We start from the raw sequence: 18,782 nt of genomic DNA, 5'->3' as shown, positions 1-18,782 counted from the left end.
GAAGGGCATTGTCCTAAATGGGTTCAATTTAATGAGATGCGTTTAATTTGCAAAGGGGCTAAATGAGATCGGCCCAGAGAGAGGCTGAGAAATATAAAAGTAGAAGACATACTTGGCAGTGGTGTACTATAACCTGCCTTATTTGTGGGCTAGAAGTAAGATGTCAAGAAGCACACAGCATGACGCAGTCAGCATTCTCTGCTGGCCTTGGTTCGTACCCCCTGGCCTGTGATGCCCTGCAAAGCTGAATTAACCTTTGACCCCAGGTTGATGCTGTACATAGTAAGCACCTATGAAAGCTTAGGGAATGTATAAATGGCTTTGAAATTGGAGTCTGTATGGAAAAAAAGAAAGAAGAGAACTATGTAGAAGGAACTTGAAAGAGGAGCCGGACACTCCTGGTCTCTCAACCCTTCCCCTCCCTTCCCTCTTCTCTCTTGTTCTTCGTAGGTGGGGTCTCTTTATGTAGCCCAAACTGGTCTCAAACCCTTCCATCCTCTGCCTTTATGTCTTAGATGCTTGGATTACAGGCACATATGCCTACCTATGTTTTTTTTTAAAGAATATATTTTATTTGTGGGGGGCACACGTGCCCTAGCACACGTGTGGAGGTCAGAGAACGACTTGAAAGTCTCAGTTCTCACTTTCTTCCATGTGAGCCCCAGGATGGAACTTAGACAGTCAGGTTTGGTGGCAAGTTATGCACTGAGCTGAAAGGGCCCCTGAAGTCTATTGTCTCTGAGCAGTGTTCCCGAGGAAACACTGGTCGTGGTAGTTTTTGCCCCCTCAAAGCTCATGAGGACCTCTCAAGGCCAGGCAGGCAGGTGGGACACATAAACAAAGGTATCTGGGTGTGAGATAGGGACAGAGTGCAAGAAAGGACAGGACTATCTGTTTTCCACAGACAGGTTTTCTTCAATATTTTGTTTCCAAGGCAGAGTCCTGTTGGACGATCTTGCTTCCCCATGCTTGATGGAGAAACGGGTTTAGACAAAAACTTCCCTTCTTATAAACACCCATCAAAAACTTGCCAACTCCGCCCAGTGATGCACAGCTATAACCCCAGGACTCCTATCGAGTTTACGATACGAGGATAAAGGGCTCAAGGTTGCCTACACTGCTCAGTGAGTTTGGGGCCAGCCTGTGCTACACAGAAAGACCCCCCCTAATAAAATAAATCATATTGGGCCTGGTAGGATAGGCTTGTGATTCCAGCTACTTGGAAGGATGAGGCAAAAGGATCACAAATTCAAGGCTTATATGTCCTATAGAGCAAGTTCAAAATTATCCTGGGCACCTTAGTGAGTCTAAAAACAATAAAAATTAAACGCACACACACACACACACACACACACACACACACACACACAGAGAGAGAGAGAGAGAGAGAGAGAGAGAGAGAGAGAATTGGGATGTAGCTCAATGATAGGACATTAACCGAGCATTTTCAAGGCCCTAGATTCAAACCCCAATACTACCAAATCAAACCAAATCAAACTGAAACACCCAAAACAAAACACTTGAACTCACTGAGATATTAGAGAAGAAAAGGGAGAATACATAATTAACTAAATAAGGATGGTCCTAGCATAACCTCAGCTGACCTGAGCCTCAGTGTTGGGCTAACCCATGAGTGGGGGATGTCAGAACTTAGAGAGTGAATCTTGGGGTAGCAGTCCTTCAAATGCCCCATGCTCATGCAGGATGTAGATCCCAAATTGCCTGACTGCCTGACTTTCAAGAGAGACCAGGAATCTCATTTGTTTCAATGTAGAGTCTTCCAACTCTACATTTTCGTTGGTGTGAAAATCTTAAAAAGCAACCGCTCTGAGCAAAATATGTTTGTAAACAGGATGTTATCGCAAAGTCCCACTTGACCCCAGCAACTCTTGCTGGTAACCCTGAGCAATAAAGCTAGAGAGATCAAAGTCCCAAAGTATAAGACTGTGGCTCTACCCCAGTCCTTTAGAATGTGAACTCCCGGTAAGGGCTCCATGACCGTGGCTGCTATATCCTTGGTGTGTGGAACAGAGCCCAGGACAGTGGCAGTTTAACAACTGTGTACTGCAACAACAGTGAGCTCCTTGGGATTAAGACCGAGCCAGTTGCAGGCTGCCATTCACTGACGTCCTCTGGCCTATGCAAATCCGTTAGAGGGGCTTCTGCGTTAAGAATGTTTAAGTCTCCAGTAGGACATGCAAGCCTGAAAGGGCCTTTCTGAAAGGGCAGTGAGGGACAGAAGCTAGACTGACCAGTTTCTTGGGCCCTACTATCAGAGTTTCATTTTTAGACTAAGGAAATCCACCTACCTGCCACACTGTATGCCTCCCTGTCATTACCATAGAGGACATCTCTTTGGGTTGGGTAGCATCTGAATCATGCAGACAGTGTGCTTGCTGCCTCCTGAGAACACAGCCACCCACACCACAAACCCACTTCCAGTTGTCAGTGTGGTGAGAAGACGGCACCCCGGATGGAAAACCTTGGGCGGAAAACCACGTTAGTCTAATTTCTTTGGGACATATTTTCTGCTGTGTGTTCTGCAGAATCCTTAATACATATGCCTTGGAAGAAGCAGAGACAGGTCGAGTGGATCTAAGGAACAGCTAAACAGTTAAATAGGCTTCTTTTCCTGCAGGACCTTTTGGAACCTTGACTATAATGTGCGTTGCACAAAATATATGACATATTTAGCTAAGAACATTGGGTTAATTTGCCTGGTATTTATTTTAGCTAAGAGTATCCGGCTAATTTGGTCATAATTTTTTTCTTTATACATATCTATGTATATATGTATATGACTTCTTATTTTATTTGTATGTGTGAGTGCTCACATGTGTGTTATGTGCACAGTGTGCCTGCCTGGTACCTGCAGAGGTCAGAGAAAGGTATCCTGACTGGAGTTATAGGCAGTTGTGAGCTGTCTGAGGTGGGTGCTAGGAACTGAATGTAGGTCCTCCCTGCAAGAGAGGCAAGTGCTCTTAACTGCTGAGCCTTCTTTCCAATTCCTTTGAACGTGTATGTGTGTGTGTATTCATTCCTTGAAACCTCTTCTTGAAATGACAAGGAAGTCTCCCCCAATTCTCTCTTTTTACTTATGTTTTATTTTTTGAGGCAAGTCTCACGTAGTCCAAGCTGTCCGCTAACTGATCATGTAGCCAAGGATGGCCTTAAACTTCTGGTTCTCCTGCCTCTATCTCAGGAGGGTTAGGAAAATTTATGTGATCTACCACACCTGGCTCTCCATCTTTCCAGTTTTGGGAGGTGATGTTGTAATGGTTTTGTTATCTTTTTGCAAATCTTTCAACTTTTCTGACCCTTTCTGCATCCTTGGCCTGGCTGCAGGGAATGCAGAGATGAGTCTGGGGCAGACCCTGCCCTGGACATAGTACAAGGGTTAAAGCTGCTGCTTGGGCTGCATCTCTTTCCACGTTCCAGGACTTTCCACCTATGATCAAAGGAAGGTGGGCATATGAGAGTGATGTGTGGACCATGGCTGCACCGACTTGGATGATAAAGTCCTGGGACAACAGTGGGGAAATACAAAAGTCTACACGGGAAGAGAGCTCCTCCACTGCAGTGCAGAGAACTGTCAGGAGAGGGCAGTGCAGAGCTTCCTCGTACTAGCCATGCTCTTAACTTACTGTCAAGCTGGACCATCTTCCTCTCCAGACAGCTAACAGAGGTCACCCTGAAAGCCCCCTACTTTGTCCCTTTCTTAGGGAGGTCAGTTCAACGGGGTGGATTCTGGGGTTCCAGATGCTATCTGGCTCAGGGTCCCGCTGAAGGCATACGGGACCTCTAAGGAAAGAGAATTGTGCACCAGCATTTCGGTAGGTGATAAGATTTACTGAAAACTTCGCGGCCACATTCAGTACTGGTTTGGTGGATACATTGGAAGGAGGTTGCATAACATTAGGCAGGTGGAAGGGACTGGGAGGAAGAGATGTAGGCATGTGTATCCATGTGCACATATGCGCACATGTCCATGCTGATTAGGGTGCTTGTCACGGTGCTGCGTGAAGGAAGTTATGTGTGGATGTATGTATTTTAACAAGAAAAATGAACCAGAAGAGGAAACACATTTTATCCACTGTGTGTTTCAAAAGTCTCACACCAAAAAAGCTTGCCTTTCCTCTAGGTATGGCATCAAAAGGGAGTAAAAAAATGATTGGATCACCCAGATTATAAATAAGGTTATTTGTTTCTCAAAAATCCCTAGTAAAACATTAAATATCAGCTCTTTTGGGGGAGAAATACATTCATTTCCGGGAGACCTCAGAAAAGTGACTATCCTTTTGCTCCGCTCAACCAGGTAGAAGAGGGGAGACCCAGAAGGTCCCAAGGGTCCCCTTGGGTTGAGCCAGATAGCCACTCACGTCCTACCACTGAAGGAGATGGCTAATGCACACTTACAAATGAAACTGCACATCCATCACATTAAACCCAATGGAAAACACACACGTGATCAGTCCTGCCATTCACAGCCATAGAATAGTAGGGGACAGGAGGAGCGGGTTGCCAATCGTGGGCCCTCCGAGTTGGGCTTGGAGGGTGTGTGTGAGGACGGATGGTAGGTAGCCTCCTCCCAGGAGCCCCCAGTTCCTTCAGCGCCGAGCCCAATGGTGTGTGCAGATCAGTTTGTCCACCATCCTCCTGCCATGTTGGGTACTGAAGGCAAGAGCAGCAGCACCTCTTCAGACCCTGGCTTCCCACTGGGATAACGCTTCTTTCCGATGTGTCTTCTGCCTTCTCAGGAGGATGGAATGGAGAAGGAGGCTAGAGGCAGCCGGTGGTACCAGCCTGGGAGCTGAGGGATACCACGGGGACCTGTGGAGTGGGATGAACCCCGAGCACCCCCTCTAAAGGTTCACAGAGGGGCTGGGCTATCTGAAGAACTCCATCTGAGGATAGGAGCATCTAGGGTAAAACGTCAAGGTCCTATTGTTACAGGAGATGTGATGTGATCACCTCGGGACAGATGTGGTCCCCAAAGTCATCTTAAATATGGCTCCCGATCCAGGTTCTGCTGCCTGCTTGGTCCTAGAGCTAACCCAGATGGAGAGCCGCTCTTAAGCTCTTCAGGTTGGACCCACTGACAATGCATTTCCAAGGGGAAGGAGTCTCTTTTGGCTTCCATCCCCCTCTCCTAAGTCCATGACTGCTGTGCTAAGAGACAGGGTCCTGGTGGGGCAGGCTGGAGCCCTGTGCAGTTTGTGTCCCACTCGGATCTGTAGGATACGATGTTGCCTCAGGCCCTCCTCCTCTGGCCACCAGTTATGCATATGGACCATCCTTGAGTGTCTTTCAAGGGAGCTCAGATTCTCCTGGGGGGAGATGTTAGACCCCCCTCTCCCCGTCTCACCCTTCCCTCCAAGTCTGCCCCTTGGCAAATGTCCACTCTGCAAACGGCACCTGTCCACCTCACAGGGCAGGGCTTGTAAACAACCCAAGTCCTTTTCCGTGTGGAGCCATGGGGGCCACCTGTCTTCAGGTATTTGGTGAGTCCAGATCTCACTCTGCCTTCCTGCACAGGATGACTGGCCCCGGCAATGGAGTGCTATGCAGTCCGAGGGTCTGGAAGTAGGTGTTCACGGAAGCGTGGTGGTCGGGAAGGAGCAGGGTGTTGCCTCTGCATTTCTTCAAGCTATGATTCGGGGAAGCTAGGGCCCAACTTTCTTGGTGCTGCCTGCCCACATCCCCTCCCTCCCACCCTGAACCCTCCTGATGACACTCCTTTCCTTCTCAGTGACCAGTGCCACCTGGGCTGCCTGGCTACTCCAGGGAGTCACTGTGTTCCAAGCCCAGGTCGCTGACGTTCGTTGTCTGCAGCTCATCTGCCTCCTCCTCTAACTCCTCCTCCTCCTCTTCTTCCTCTTCCATATCATCTTCATCCTCTTCTTCGGTTCCATCCAACGAGTCGTCGTGTGCCGCCATCATGGCCTGTTGCATGGCCATGGTGGCATTATCGGAGGACAGGGACTGCAGGTTGTCCAAGTTGATGGAACCTGCATGGGAGAGGACGAAGGTTAGGATACACAAGGGCTGTTGGTCGGGCCCAGCAACTTTAGTGATGGACAGGGTGGATGGGCTGGCTCGTGGGATGGTGGGCGTCTTGTTTGTAAGAGCACCAAACACGGAGTGAGGCAGTTCACCGGCATGGAGATGCCCACCCTTCCATTCTTCGGCTTCTCCGCACCATCCCAGGCAGTGATACCCCAGGCCAATACATACTCAGTATTCTCTATGTGAGTATAGGGAGCGCTTTGAGTTTTACTTATTTATTTTGGTTTCTAACTACTCCGTGACGCAGGATCCCCGATCCCCACTCGGACGAGGAGGAAACTAAGTCTCAGATAGCTAAGTCATGGATTCAAGAAACGGTGTCAGTACTGACCGAGCTGGGATTTTCTGAAAACGTGCCCAGCATCACCTCTATTTATTCCTCTTCTACCTCGACAGATGGTCACCCACCATACAGAAACCGGGGTACAGTCATATGCATGAAGATATGCATGCACATGGGTGTCTCCACCCTACTGCCCACACAGTGGCCTTCACGTGCCAACCTCAGAGTTGTCTCACTGATTAAATTATTCATTGTTCACCAGAAAACCAACAATTTGAAGAGCATGTGGGTGATGAAGGGTGTGATGGAGAATCTGGAAGAACAAAGCTTCTCTTGGCCTCTGTTCACAAGCCAGATGCCTGCCTTGGTATTTATAGATGCCTTGGCCTTGGAGAGCTAAGCCGATACTGACTGCACTGAGCAACCCAGGAATATGAGGAGTGAGGGGGGGTTCTGATGAGCAGTCACTGATGCTAAGGACCATCATCTTCCACTCCTTTGTGAGCTTGCTTTCGGTTTGTTAAAAATTTACACAAGAGTTTTGGAGTTCTTTTGGCTCATACTTGTAAGAGTCATCCTAGCACTAAGAAGGCAGAGACAGGAGATCAGAAATGCAAGGATTTTCTTGACTACAAAGTATGTTTGAGGCCAGGCTACACAAGATTCTGTCTCAAACAAAACAAAACACAAACATGCAATAGCAAAAACAAAAATGTGCACATAGCATCCCTTCTTAATAAGATTTAGAAAAAGCAGAGGCAAGGTTTTATGTGAAGGAGCAGTGACAGGGACCCTGGTTGGGTGAGGACACATTCATTTCTTGAATCTTTGCTTTCCAGGATCCCCACCAGTCCCAGCCTTTGGCAAGTCCTGATCTTACCATCAGGGTTCGTCCCTGGGGTGCCGCCCTGCTGCTGCAGGACCCCGGCAGCAATGGAATTGGGCCAGAATCTTTGGGTGGGCCGGTGCTGAGACTTGATCTTCTTGGCTTTGGGAGCAGGATCTGGGTTGCTGGCATCAAGCATGGGCTGCAGGATGCGCCTCCGAGCGTTGATGAACCTGCCCAGGGGTAATGGTGAAGATCTGGTTAGTCACCATCTGGGTCACATGGGGTGGGGAAGATGTGAAGGCTAAGCTGCTCCGTGGTGTCAGTGGACAGATATACCAGTCTTGGGGCAATAGCCCTCTGTGGCTGAGGAGTTTGTGAATTACCTGGGGCTTGGTGACCACAGGCAGCATGGGAAGAATGCATGAGGAGTTGTCAGAATCCACCAGATTTGAATGGAGAAAGGAAGAGCTGCGGTCACAGTCACCAAATTCTGACTTGGACTTATGACAGTGGCCCAGGTTTAGGGTCTAGTACCATCCATCCAGCCTGGCCAGAACAGACAAGGACACTGACATTTCTGTGGGCTCAGGAAGGCATCTCTCCCTCCTTCTTCCACCTTACTTTGTAAAATGCTTTGGTTTCAGCACATAAGGAGTTGGGCAGACCAGACAGCCACAGTTGGCTGTACCTTTGCTACCTGGTGCAAGACCCTCTGGTCTGTCTGCGCTGGGCTAGTGAGCCCAGATTCTCTGGCAGTGTTGGTTTCTAGGGATGTGTTTGACCCAATTTTCCAGCAGAGGGCGCTGAGAAGCTGCTGTTGCAGCCCAGGACAGGCTGAGTCAGGTTCCCTGTATCTAACCCACAAGGGAAGAGGACTGGCCTGGCAGTGGAGCTGAGGCTGAGGTAGGTGTGGGCATTTTACCTGCTCTCCCTGATCCGCATTCCCTTGCCAAGCATGTGCCCCTGGATCTGACAGCCTGTGGGCAGGTGGTGCCAACTCACCAGTTGTTAACTTGCAGAAGGGTGAGGTTTGTCTGGGCTGCAATCTGCCTCTTCTCATCTTCTGTGGGGTAGGGGTGCTGAAATGAAAGAAAGGCCCATGAGGAACTGTAGCCATGTGTGGACCAGGTCGGCCCAGAATTCATCAAGACATGGACACAACCCAGGGCTTGGGAGCCCAAACTGGGGAAAGGCAATGCTTGCTCTTGAGGGCGATAGGCCTAGAGTGTACACAGAGGCTCCCAAGTGCCTTAGACTTTCCAGCTCATTCTCATAACGGAGACCAGGGTAGTTTTTAGAGTCTGTTCGCTATTGATCGCAGGACACTTTCCTCTGCTTCCCTTGATCCCTTGATCCCTCAGGAAGGCGGCTTTCTCTGAGCTAGGATCAACAATGGCCTCCAAAGCCATGGAAGGTGGTAAGTGGGGGAGGGGGAGGGGAATGAATCAATGTAATCTAAGTTAATTGTTATTTCTATCTACTACGTGTCAAGATTTACACTAGATTTATACTGTAAAGACAGGATAAATATAATGGTACGCTATTGACACTGGACCTTTTAATCCTTTGAAATGTTTCCATACATTTAACTTCATTTCATCAAACCAACCGCGAGGCAGATCAGATGAGAAAACTGCCCCCTGTCACTCAGATGAGTACTGACTCAGTTCTGCGGACTGCGGCTCTGTATGCCCATGTGGAGGGCTGAGTGGTACAGGTGTATCCTGTACACGTATGTTGCATGTGTTGGCCCAGCCTTGATTATGTGTTTACTCTCCCTCTTCAACCACACTTCATGAGGGTATAATGCGCTCTTAAGAATGCGTGCCCATTGCCATCACAAATGACCACTGATGGAGGAAAACAAAGGAAAGTTGGAGATGCTGTGGTTTGGATACTGAGTGCTATGGAAACTTACAGGAAGGAAATATGTATCGGCCGGAACTCTGGGAAGATGGCTAAGGGGAGTGGCATTAAAGAAAGGAAAAATCTGATTGATGTGGTACCTCATGTTTATAATCCCAACACTTCAAAGGAGAAAGCTGGGGGATCAGCCTCGTCTACAGGAGATACTCAGAAAAAAAAATCCTAATAAGGAAACAGAAACAAAAGGGAAAGCCAAGGGAAGCAGGTCTTGAGGCCAATGGGTGCTGAGGCCGACAACAGAGTTAATGCGTTTCTAGGGCTTTCTGAGGCTTTATTTAGTACATGTGTCTGACATCCAGTAGGCATCATGCAAATCAAAGGGACCAAAGATTCTCCTAGAAGCAGGGGAGATATGCTGGTCTCTGGGGTAGAGGGTCAAGCCATCTAGCATTCTCAGACCAGGATCATTCCTTCTGCTTGTGTTGCCCATAGGATAGAAATGCTGGGACTTTCGAAAGTCCCAGAGATGGGGCCTCACAAGCCTGTTCTATTGTGACTAGCTGTGAGACCTCAGGCATGGCACTTAACAAGACATTATTAAGTTATGTAATGATTAAATACTTGTAAAGAGTTCGTACTGCAAGGATGGGGTGGTGTGGGCAAGATGTTTAAAGCTCACAGAGGGAGGAATTGGAGTGTCGCAGCCTTGGGAGCGCTGTCATTAGCAGTGAGGAAGGAAAGCAGCCTCTTCAGTTGGCCTCCGTGTCCCCTGACTGAAGCAATCGGAATCGTGTGTTGCTCTAATTCACACCTCTGACCCTGACCACCACACCAGGGCATCTGACCCTGTGATTCATACAATATTAAGAGTATAACAAGAAGAAACACACATCAATGTTACCAGGGCCAATTTCATGCTAATTGGGAGGGAACAGAAGGAGGCCGGAAGGGAAGATATCAGACCCTGGACAGGCAGGGACTCTGGGACCCTGGTGATGCTCCCTTCCTACTTCACAAGGTTCACAGGAAGGACGACCCAGTCTCGTTCCATAACATGGCACAGTATTTACATATAGCCCATACATCCTACACAGAGCTGGGCACTGAGCACTCTGGAAGCTTAGAGAAAGGGAATCGGTGGCCAGATTCTCCAGGGTTCTGAGTTACTTACAATACCTCAGACAATCATACAGAAATATACCATATTATGTTATGCCATATTCGTTAGGGAAATCATGTTAAGAAAAAGAATCTTTATGTGCTCAGTGTATTTTTTTCAAATATTTTCAGTCCACACTTTTTTCAATCTGCATTATATGGAACCTGCAGGTATGTGAGTTGACCACAAAAAATATGACAGTCTTTTAGTCTCTACATTCTGCATTACTGTTCTACCGCTGAGGCCTCTTCTCTTGTCATCTCACTGCGGGCACTTCTGAATGTCACTGAAAATTTGTCACAGGTCAAATCCTCAGGGAGGCCTTTTCCAATTCTCTGAGGCCTAGGCAGTCACCAAGGCCTCTGAGTAAGTGCATCGCCCTTATCATTCAGGGACATAAGTATCCTCCAGGAAGCCACGGGCTGCTCTTGGGCAGGAACCCTGGTTCAGCAGATGTCACCTCCACAATGCTCCTACCATTCATGGCATTCGAGTTCGTATTCAGTGATGGTGTATGAATATACAAGTCAGCAGACACAGGAAGGACATGTGGATCAGGTTGGTTCTTGAACTGAGCTAAGTTACCAGCTTACACAGGCTGGATGTCTGCTGCTTCCAGAATTCTAGAAGTCAGAGACATCTGAAGTTGGGGGTTCATAGCTGACGTGAAGGGTGTGTGTGGGTCCTCTATTGAAGGTAGCCTGTACCAAGGTCCCTTTGGATCATAGGACAGAGGTGGCTTGGTTTGGTTGGAAGGCTGCCTGGGGAGGTGGGGCCTCAACTTGGCTTTGAGTAATAGCTGAACTACTCCAGTAGAGAGATAGGCCTTCCAGGCAAGAGCCTTACACCATGACTTAGCTCTAAGCCAGTCAACATCTCTTCCGCTTTCCCCTGTTAAGGCGCCAGAGAGGGAAGTCCCGAGCCTAGCATGGAAGGATGGTGCTTTCCATCTCTAAGGAGGAGACTGCCAGTACTCAAGGGTTGGATACCTCAAACACACATTGACAGACTTGTATCTCGCAGCTCAAAGAATGAATATTGCCTAAGACTTGCTGATTATTCAATATTAGATCCCTTACTACTTCCACTACCCGGTTCCACCACTTCTCCTCAGAGCAGTACCTCAGGAGGCACGGGTGGAGGCTGTGGCTAAGTAGAAACACTTAGCCCAGCTTTGGGAACAGGTGTGTGGGCCAGAACATTCCTGGCACCGTAGCTGAGGGCCAGCGGAGCAGCCCAGCTTGTACACGCCTCAGACCACATGATTCCTGAGGACAGAATCAAAATAGTCCTGGCTCCTGGTCAGGCCACGATTGAGTCAGTGCTACTTTTAGCACAACTGGAAAGGCTTGAGGCCAAGGACAAGAAAGGGAGTGGAAAGAGACCTTAGGAGGTATGCACTGTGCCATGGGAGCTGCCCTGTGACCACCAGCTGTGGAGACGCCCCTGGAGGCGGAAAGGAAGGGTCCAAGCTGGAGCTGGAGCACCCTCCAAGTGCATGAGCCTTCCTTTGAAAAGGTATAGCACCAACTAGAAGATTCCAGATCCTTCTCAATATCAACCTGAAGGCTTCCACAACTGGGCAAGCCTGCTTGATGGTGAAGAACTATTGAAGAGAGGGTAGAGTCTTGCCTCACCATCTGAGGACTGTTTGGCCTTGGCTGCTTGACCTGTGTCTTTCATTCTTAGCTTTCTCTGGTTATCATGGGAGTAGGAAAGAAACCCATTTATTGGACTTCAGAATGACGAAATAGGCTGGCAGAACAAGTGTGTGACCCTGGCAGAAGTATAGAGGCCTCCCAGACTTCTTCAGTTGAACACTAAAGACTAGGGACTAAAGTATGTGCATTAAGTAGATGTTTTCTTGTTTGTTTGTTTTTGGCTCCATTGCTGTCAGGAACTCCCTCTGCAACCTACCCTAAACACTCCTCTGCAGTTCTTCCTGACTCCTACCTTCAAACCTCCACAGCTCTTATCTCCTGGGGCTCAAAGGACACTGACGTAAGTAGCTTTTACTTTGAAGGATGAGCTCTGGTCAGAAGAAACTAATCTAGTACTGATGTTTGTCATCTCTGACAACTTCTTTCATTCAAACCCACCCTGGGATGATCCTGCCACCTTCTTAGCTCATGTGGCTCTCACTTCTCACTATGTGGTTGCCTGCTTCACAAAGGGACCCATTACATGGCCAACATCAGCCAGTGGATATCAGTGGAGCCCATGCTGACACTAGACTGGACCTTAGAGTCAGTAGGGAGCTTGGACTCCCCTTTCCACCACCCTTCTCAGAGGCCTACCAAACCTTTCTCCACCCCACCCCCAACCCCTCCAACCTCAACAACCATACGGCAGGGGCTTGTTTTGGGGCCTTCATTCTATGGGCATGGCAATGGTTAGGAGGGCCTGTGACCCAAAGGGAGGCAGCCAATAGGGCCAGAGTTTTGAAATGACCATGTGGCATCATATCTAACATGCCACTGGTGACAGATGCTCCCTGATTTCAGAGATGTCAGATTGGACAAAGCAAGCAAGGAAGTAAGCCAGCGAGTGAGCGAGCAAGCAAGCAAGCAAGCAAGCGAACAGGCAGGCAGGTAGGCAGGCAGGCAGGCAGGCAGGCAAGCAAACAGGCCTAGTATGACTGAGGCAAGCACAGTCAGTGATGGACTCTTGCCACACTTGCCTCTGCTTACAATGCCCATTCTTATTTTTGCTCCTCCCCACTTAAAGACACAAAGAGAGGCACAGAGAACTAAGCAGCATAGTATCAGAGCAAGTGTTCACATACTCATTCATCCTCAGGCCAAAAGACGGGAGTCTGCTCCCACTTGAGCTCCCTTCTGATCCCTTTCAACCGCCCTCCCAAAGATAAAATTTTTTATGATAATCACTTCCTTTTCTTTAGATCTCTGTATGTGTTCTATTCTGCAACATGATGACTCAGTTTTGCATATTTTTTCGGTTTTTTTTTTTTGAGACAGGGTCTTATACAGCTCAAGTTGCTCTTGAACTCATAACCAAGGAGGACCTTGAATTTTTGATCCTCCTGCCTCGTCTCCTGAGTTCTGGGATTGTAGTCATGTGTAACATTTTGTCTGGGTTTTGGACATCATATTAATGAAATCATTTGTTCGTCTACACTTTTGAGTTCCTTGTGTTTTTGTTGCTGTACGGTTTTCTACTGTGAAAGTGCCCTACCTCCTGTTTTGAGTCTCTAAGCTGTTCTTTCTCCCTGTAGCTACTATTTCAGCCCATTCATCACACTGCAATAAGACTGGTTCTTTGTAGTTTCCTTCCATCCCTGCTCCTGCTCACCTTAAACCCACCTAGTCTCCTTCTTCCAGCTTCAATGCTTTCTTAGATCCCTCCCACCATAGGGATAGCTTGTTATCTACCACCCCAGAGAACAGTTGTCAGTTTTTTGAGAAAAGGTACCATAAGTTTCTCTTTCTCTCCTTCCCATCTGCACAGAGATGGCCTGACCCACTGTATTTGGTGCATACTTGTTGAATGAATTCAGGTGGAGGTTTGGGCTATGTGTGGCCACAGAAGGAGAATAGATAGTGGCTCACTGATTCAGAGCCCCAGGAATTAGGTGACCCCCCCCAAGTCACCCTACTGCTGCTCCTTGATTGACTGTAGAGTATTTGTGGGGGGATCAAGAGGGGATACTTAAGAATCTATCAAGATACCCCACCTCTGCTGGGCGGTGGTGGCACACACCTTTAATCCCAGCACTTAAAAGGCAGAGGCAGGTGGATCTCTGTGAGTTTAATGCCAATCTGGTCTACAGAGCTAGTTCCAGGTCATCTGGGGCTACAATCCTGTCTCGAAAAACCTAAAAAAAGAAGAAGATTCCCTACTTCTCTAGAGGGGTCACAGAGGTGACTCTATAAATAACATGATTTCTACATGGTTTGGATCCTGAACCGGCCTCTCAGTAGCTTCAGACCTTGGCCAATTGTCCTCATCTGCAAAGTTGGGAAATCATCCTGCCAGCCTCAAGGTGGCTACAGGGATGACGTGAGTTCACAGGACTGGCCGGGGATTTAGGACAGTGGCTGTCACATTCTGTGTGTGTTTGTTAAAAAGAGGTCAGAGAGGGAAAGAGAAATCTGTAGCTCGGCACACGTGCTCCAGCTCGGAAAAGGCTGCAGGTGATCTGCTGGCCGCCAGCTGGAGCCCACGCCCTTCGTGCAGGTGTGCCATGCTCCTCTGGTCTGCTGGCCGCCAGCTGGAGCCCACGCCCTTCGTGCAGGTGTGCCATGCTCCTCTGGTCTGCTGGCCGCCTGCTGGAGCCCACGCCCTATGGTGTACCATACCACGCTCCTTTTCCCCAAAGGGCTTTCTTTCCTGCATCCTCAAAGACTGGCTAGGTCCCGTGCACATGTGTGTTGTCTCCTAACCTTCACAGGTTTCCTAGGGATACTGTGAGACTGTATATCTCTCACGACATTTTTGGAGGGCATCTCTGAAAGCCACCAGTCTCCTGTGGAGTGTCCTGGACTCTCCGACACTCTGTCACCCACCCTAGGGAGTTAGAAGGCAGCGTCTCTTTTGGTACAATGAATAGTGGGTGTGAGTAAACAATCTCATGCCATAGTAGAAATTCTAGGCCTAAGACTCCTTGGCATCAAGAGATGGGTGCCCAAGAACAAAGTCAGCTGCTTTCTGCTTCCCATTCATGCCAAGGTGCCATGTGGGTGGGTCATCAAACTCCAAGGTAAGAACAGGAATGAAGAGAACTTCATGATGAGAGTATTTTGGAGGGAGGTTTTAGAGCCTTCTGGCAGCAACAGTTAAGTGTTAAAGCAACAGGGAATGATGATCACTTGAAAGACAGTTGTCATCCAAAGTGACCACCCACATTCCACTCAATCCCAAACCCAAGCCGTCCTTAAAGTCCAGCCTAAATGCCAACTCCTTTTCCCAAGACCTGTGAATAGACACCTCAAAACTTCTCAGAGCCTAAAGAGTTCTGGAGCCCATTGTCTCCCCCTGGAGTCCAAGAAAGGGCTGTGTAGAGATAGTGGTGCCTACCTTAGCTATGGCGTGGGGACTTGGATTGGCCAGAGACCCCTGACTGGTCTCCACAGCAGTCAGACCAATGAGTTGGCTATTCTGAGAAGACTGGGACACTGGGCTCTGCGGTGCCACCGGCACCCACCGTTACATGGCACTCAGCGCAGGGTACTCTGAGATGGTTCAGACAGTCTTTCTGCAGAACTCCATCTGCCTTTCTGGGCTTTCAACCAGACTCCTCTGCAGTCATACAGAAGTCTATGGGGGACACTTCCCACCTGCTGACAACAGTATTTACCCCTGCGGGATGCCCACAGCAGCTGGCTAACTGTGGACACTTCAGTGTGTGGAGAATGCCCTGCTAGAGCCCTCACTGTGTGCAATCAAGGCACGGGCGAATTAGACTTTGTTCTCACTTCACAGATCTCAGAGAAGCATACCACTGCTCTTCCTGCTTTAGAAGGAGGAGCTCAGAGCTAGGGAAGCTCACTGACCTGTTGAAAGTCACAGAGCAAGTGAGCATGGAACCAAGCAGGACCCCATCAGGTCTATGTGTCTCCAAAGCTCGGTGCCTGATGCTCTGCATCTGCCTTACTTGAATGTGCTGCTCCTACATTTGGATGGGTCAGAGATCTACAATCTTTCTCAGCCTTTCCCCAGAGGACATACCTCCTGTTTGCACTTTTACAGACATCCTCCTTTGTCTAGGCACATCTCTGAATATTATGTTGAAGAACTTTGTGTACAGCTGGGCAGTGGTGTGAATGCCTTTAATCTTAGCACTCAGGAGGCAGAGACAGGCAGATCTCTGTGAGTTCAAGGCCAGCCTGGTTTACAAGAGCTAGTTCCAGGACAGGCTCCAAAGTTACAGAGAAACCTTGTCTCAAAAAACCAGGGGAAAAAAAGGATTTTGTATAACCTGATACTTGGTTCTGGACATGCTGTTCTGTGTCTGACCAGCATAGGCAGCCAGTGTCTCTCATTTTTACTGACTCCTGCATTCTTGACTCTTTGGAGTGTTTGCTCTGTGCATTTAAGCATTTTGTTTGCTTTTGAGACAGGGTCTCACATAGCCTGGAATGGCTTTGAACGCACTAATTGGTTAAGGATGGCCTTGAATTCCTGTTTCTCTTGCCTTTACCTGCCAGGGATCTAGATTATAGGCATGTACTGTCACACCTTGGCTTCTGGCTTTAAAAAAAAAGATGATGGTGATGATTGCATGTGCACATGGGTATGCCCCACCTTGTGTGTGTGTGTGTGTGTGTGTGTGTGTGTATGTGTGTGTGTGTATGGAGGTCAGAGAACAACCTGTAGGAATTGGTTCTCTCATTCCACCCTGTGGGTTCTGGGATTACCCAAGGTTGTAAAGCTTGGTGACAGGCACCTTTCATGCTAAACCATCCTGCTGGCCCCAAGCCTCCCATTCACTTAGCAGCGTTGCTCATGCATCCTAGTTTCTTATGTCACCTCACAGTCAGGACTCTGCATCTAGGACCTCAGGCCCCTGGGACTTGAAGGTCAGGTTCACTGAATGCGTATTTGATGATATAAAGGAAGCACACCTCAGAGTATCAGAAGAGACAGAAACTAGGAAGTTTCAAACAAGTCCTAGCTCCTCCTCTGGCACTGCATCCTTGGTTGACTCTCAAGATACTGTCTTAAAGTGTTCTCCAACTAGGTGGACGTTGTTCACCTGCAACTAATCTTAGCTGGGTGCGAGTAGAGTAGAAAAGCCAGCATGGAACTCCTTCATGCCAAGCTGTGGATGACTGATGGCCTTTTCACAAGCACCTGCTTCTCACGGTGTAATTTAAAATGGACATTTGACCAACAGAACCACAGACAATAAAAGAAAGAAGAAAAAGTAGCAGAAAACAAGATGGATCAGGTCCTTATGTCATGTTCTTGACTTTTCAGAGGTTGATAACTCTCTTAAATTTCTGTCGAAATTTTCTAAGACAAGTCATCTTATAAGACTTCCTGGGTGACACCGGAAGCATTTGGAGCAGTAGCTGGGCCCGTGTCCACTGACACGTTGCACACTGTCGTGTTCTAGCCTTACCACAAGTCACGCAAGCTGGATGTTGTATTCCCATTTTTTTTTTCATCAGAGGAAATAGACATAGTAAAAAAAAACTCCCTCCAGACATCCTTAGTCATCAGAGAAATGCAAATCAAAACAACTCTGAGATTCCATCTCACACCAGTAAGAATGGCCAAGATCAAAAACACAGATGATGACTTATGCTGGAGAGGTTGTGAGGAAAAGGGAACACTTCTGCACTGCTGGTGGGAAAGCAAGCTGGTATGACCCCTTTGGATGTCAGTGTGGTGATTTCTCAGAAAATTAGGAAACAACCTTTTTTAAGACCCAGTAATACCACTTTTGGGTATATATCTAATGGATGCTCAATCGTGCCTCAAGGACATGTGCTCAACTATGTTCATAGCAGCTTTGTTTGTCATAGCCAGAACCTGGAAACAACCTAAGTGCCTTTCAACCAAAGAATGGATAAGGAAAATGTGGTATTTACACAATGGAGTACTACACAGCAGAAAAAATAATGGCATCTTGAATTTTGCAGGAAAATGGATGGAGCTAGAAAACATTATTTTGAGTAAGGTAACCCAGACCCAGAAAGACAATTATCACATGTATTTACGCATAAAGCAAAGAAAGCCAGCCTACGACCACAATCCCAGAGAACTTAGACAACAATGAGGACCCTAAGAGAGACATACATAGATCTAATCTACATGGTGGTGCGGGAGAATTATCTGTATTCTGTCAATCATGTATTTTAATAAAACGCTGATTGGCCAGGCAGGCAGTATAGGCGGGAAAGCCAGACAGGAAGTAGGGGTGGAGCAAAGAGACTGGGAGTATTCTGGGAAGCTCCCTCAGCCACTCCTGCACAGACCACTGAAGAGGCAGCATGTAACTTGCCCAGCTGAGAAAGGTACGGAGCCATTATGGCTAACATAGATGAGAATAATGGGTTAATATAAGTTATAAGAATTAACAAGAAGCCTGACCTAATGGGCCAATCAGTTTATAACCTTATGGAGTCCTGTGTGTGATTTCTCTTTGGGATTTGTCGGTTGTGGGGTACCGGGCGGAACAGATACCCCAACAAGCCAGCCCTCATGCTACATATGGCACCCACATGGATAACTGAATCCACAGAAAGCCTGAGAAAGTTTGGGAAAGAATAGAGTAAAGCATGTTTTCTTGGTAGCAGCAATTTCTCAGGTCTGCTCTGCTTGCTAGAGGTAAGCAAGTGCTCTCATCTAAGAGAGGCTTCCTGACTCAGCTTTAGCTGCAAAACCTTGCAGCTCTTTTAAGAGGTCCTGCCGCGAAGCACTTAAACGGTGTTGATGAAAAGCTGAACACATGCTTTTTGGTTTTCAGCCGGAGCAGGAAAAAAAGCTGTGCTGTTTTAAAATGCCGGCTTTCTGGGCCGTCCTGCCAGGGACAACTCTGACTCTTTTAGGCAGGCAGTCTGGCTGAGTGTGGTCTGTGAGCAGAATGCTGCAGTTTGCTTGCTAGCAAGGAC

At 48.0% G+C, this 18,782-nt stretch overlaps 1 protein-coding gene across 6 annotated transcripts in view; it reads right to left on the bottom strand.

Annotated features, from left to right (window-relative positions):
- Nucleotides 1-3,828: 3,828 nt before the first annotated feature.
- Nucleotides 3,829-18,782, bottom strand: part of Pknox2 (PBX/knotted 1 homeobox 2) — a 271,885-nt gene continuing 256,931 nt past the window's right edge. For all 6 annotated transcript variants that reach the window (XM_087905723.1, XM_087905722.1, XM_087905725.1 and 3 more), the window contains 3 exons: nt 8,181-8,257; nt 7,230-7,408; nt 3,829-6,008 (listed from right to left, as the gene is read on the bottom strand). In XM_087905723.1, the coding sequence (XP_087761849.1) occupies nt 5,776-6,008; nt 7,230-7,408; nt 8,181-8,257 (489 nt within the window). In that variant the 3' untranslated portion in view covers nt 3,829-5,775. The remainder of the gene's footprint in view (nt 6,009-7,229; nt 7,409-8,180; nt 8,258-18,782) is intronic.

The sequence above is a fragment of the Myodes glareolus genome, chromosome 4 (assembly GCF_982192425.1).
Source record: "Myodes glareolus chromosome 4, mMyoGla1.1, whole genome shotgun sequence".
NCBI lineage: Eukaryota > Metazoa > Chordata > Mammalia > Rodentia > Cricetidae > Myodes > Myodes glareolus.
The sequence above is the reverse complement of the archived record's forward strand: the minus strand, read 5'-3'. Positions and strand labels throughout refer to the sequence as shown.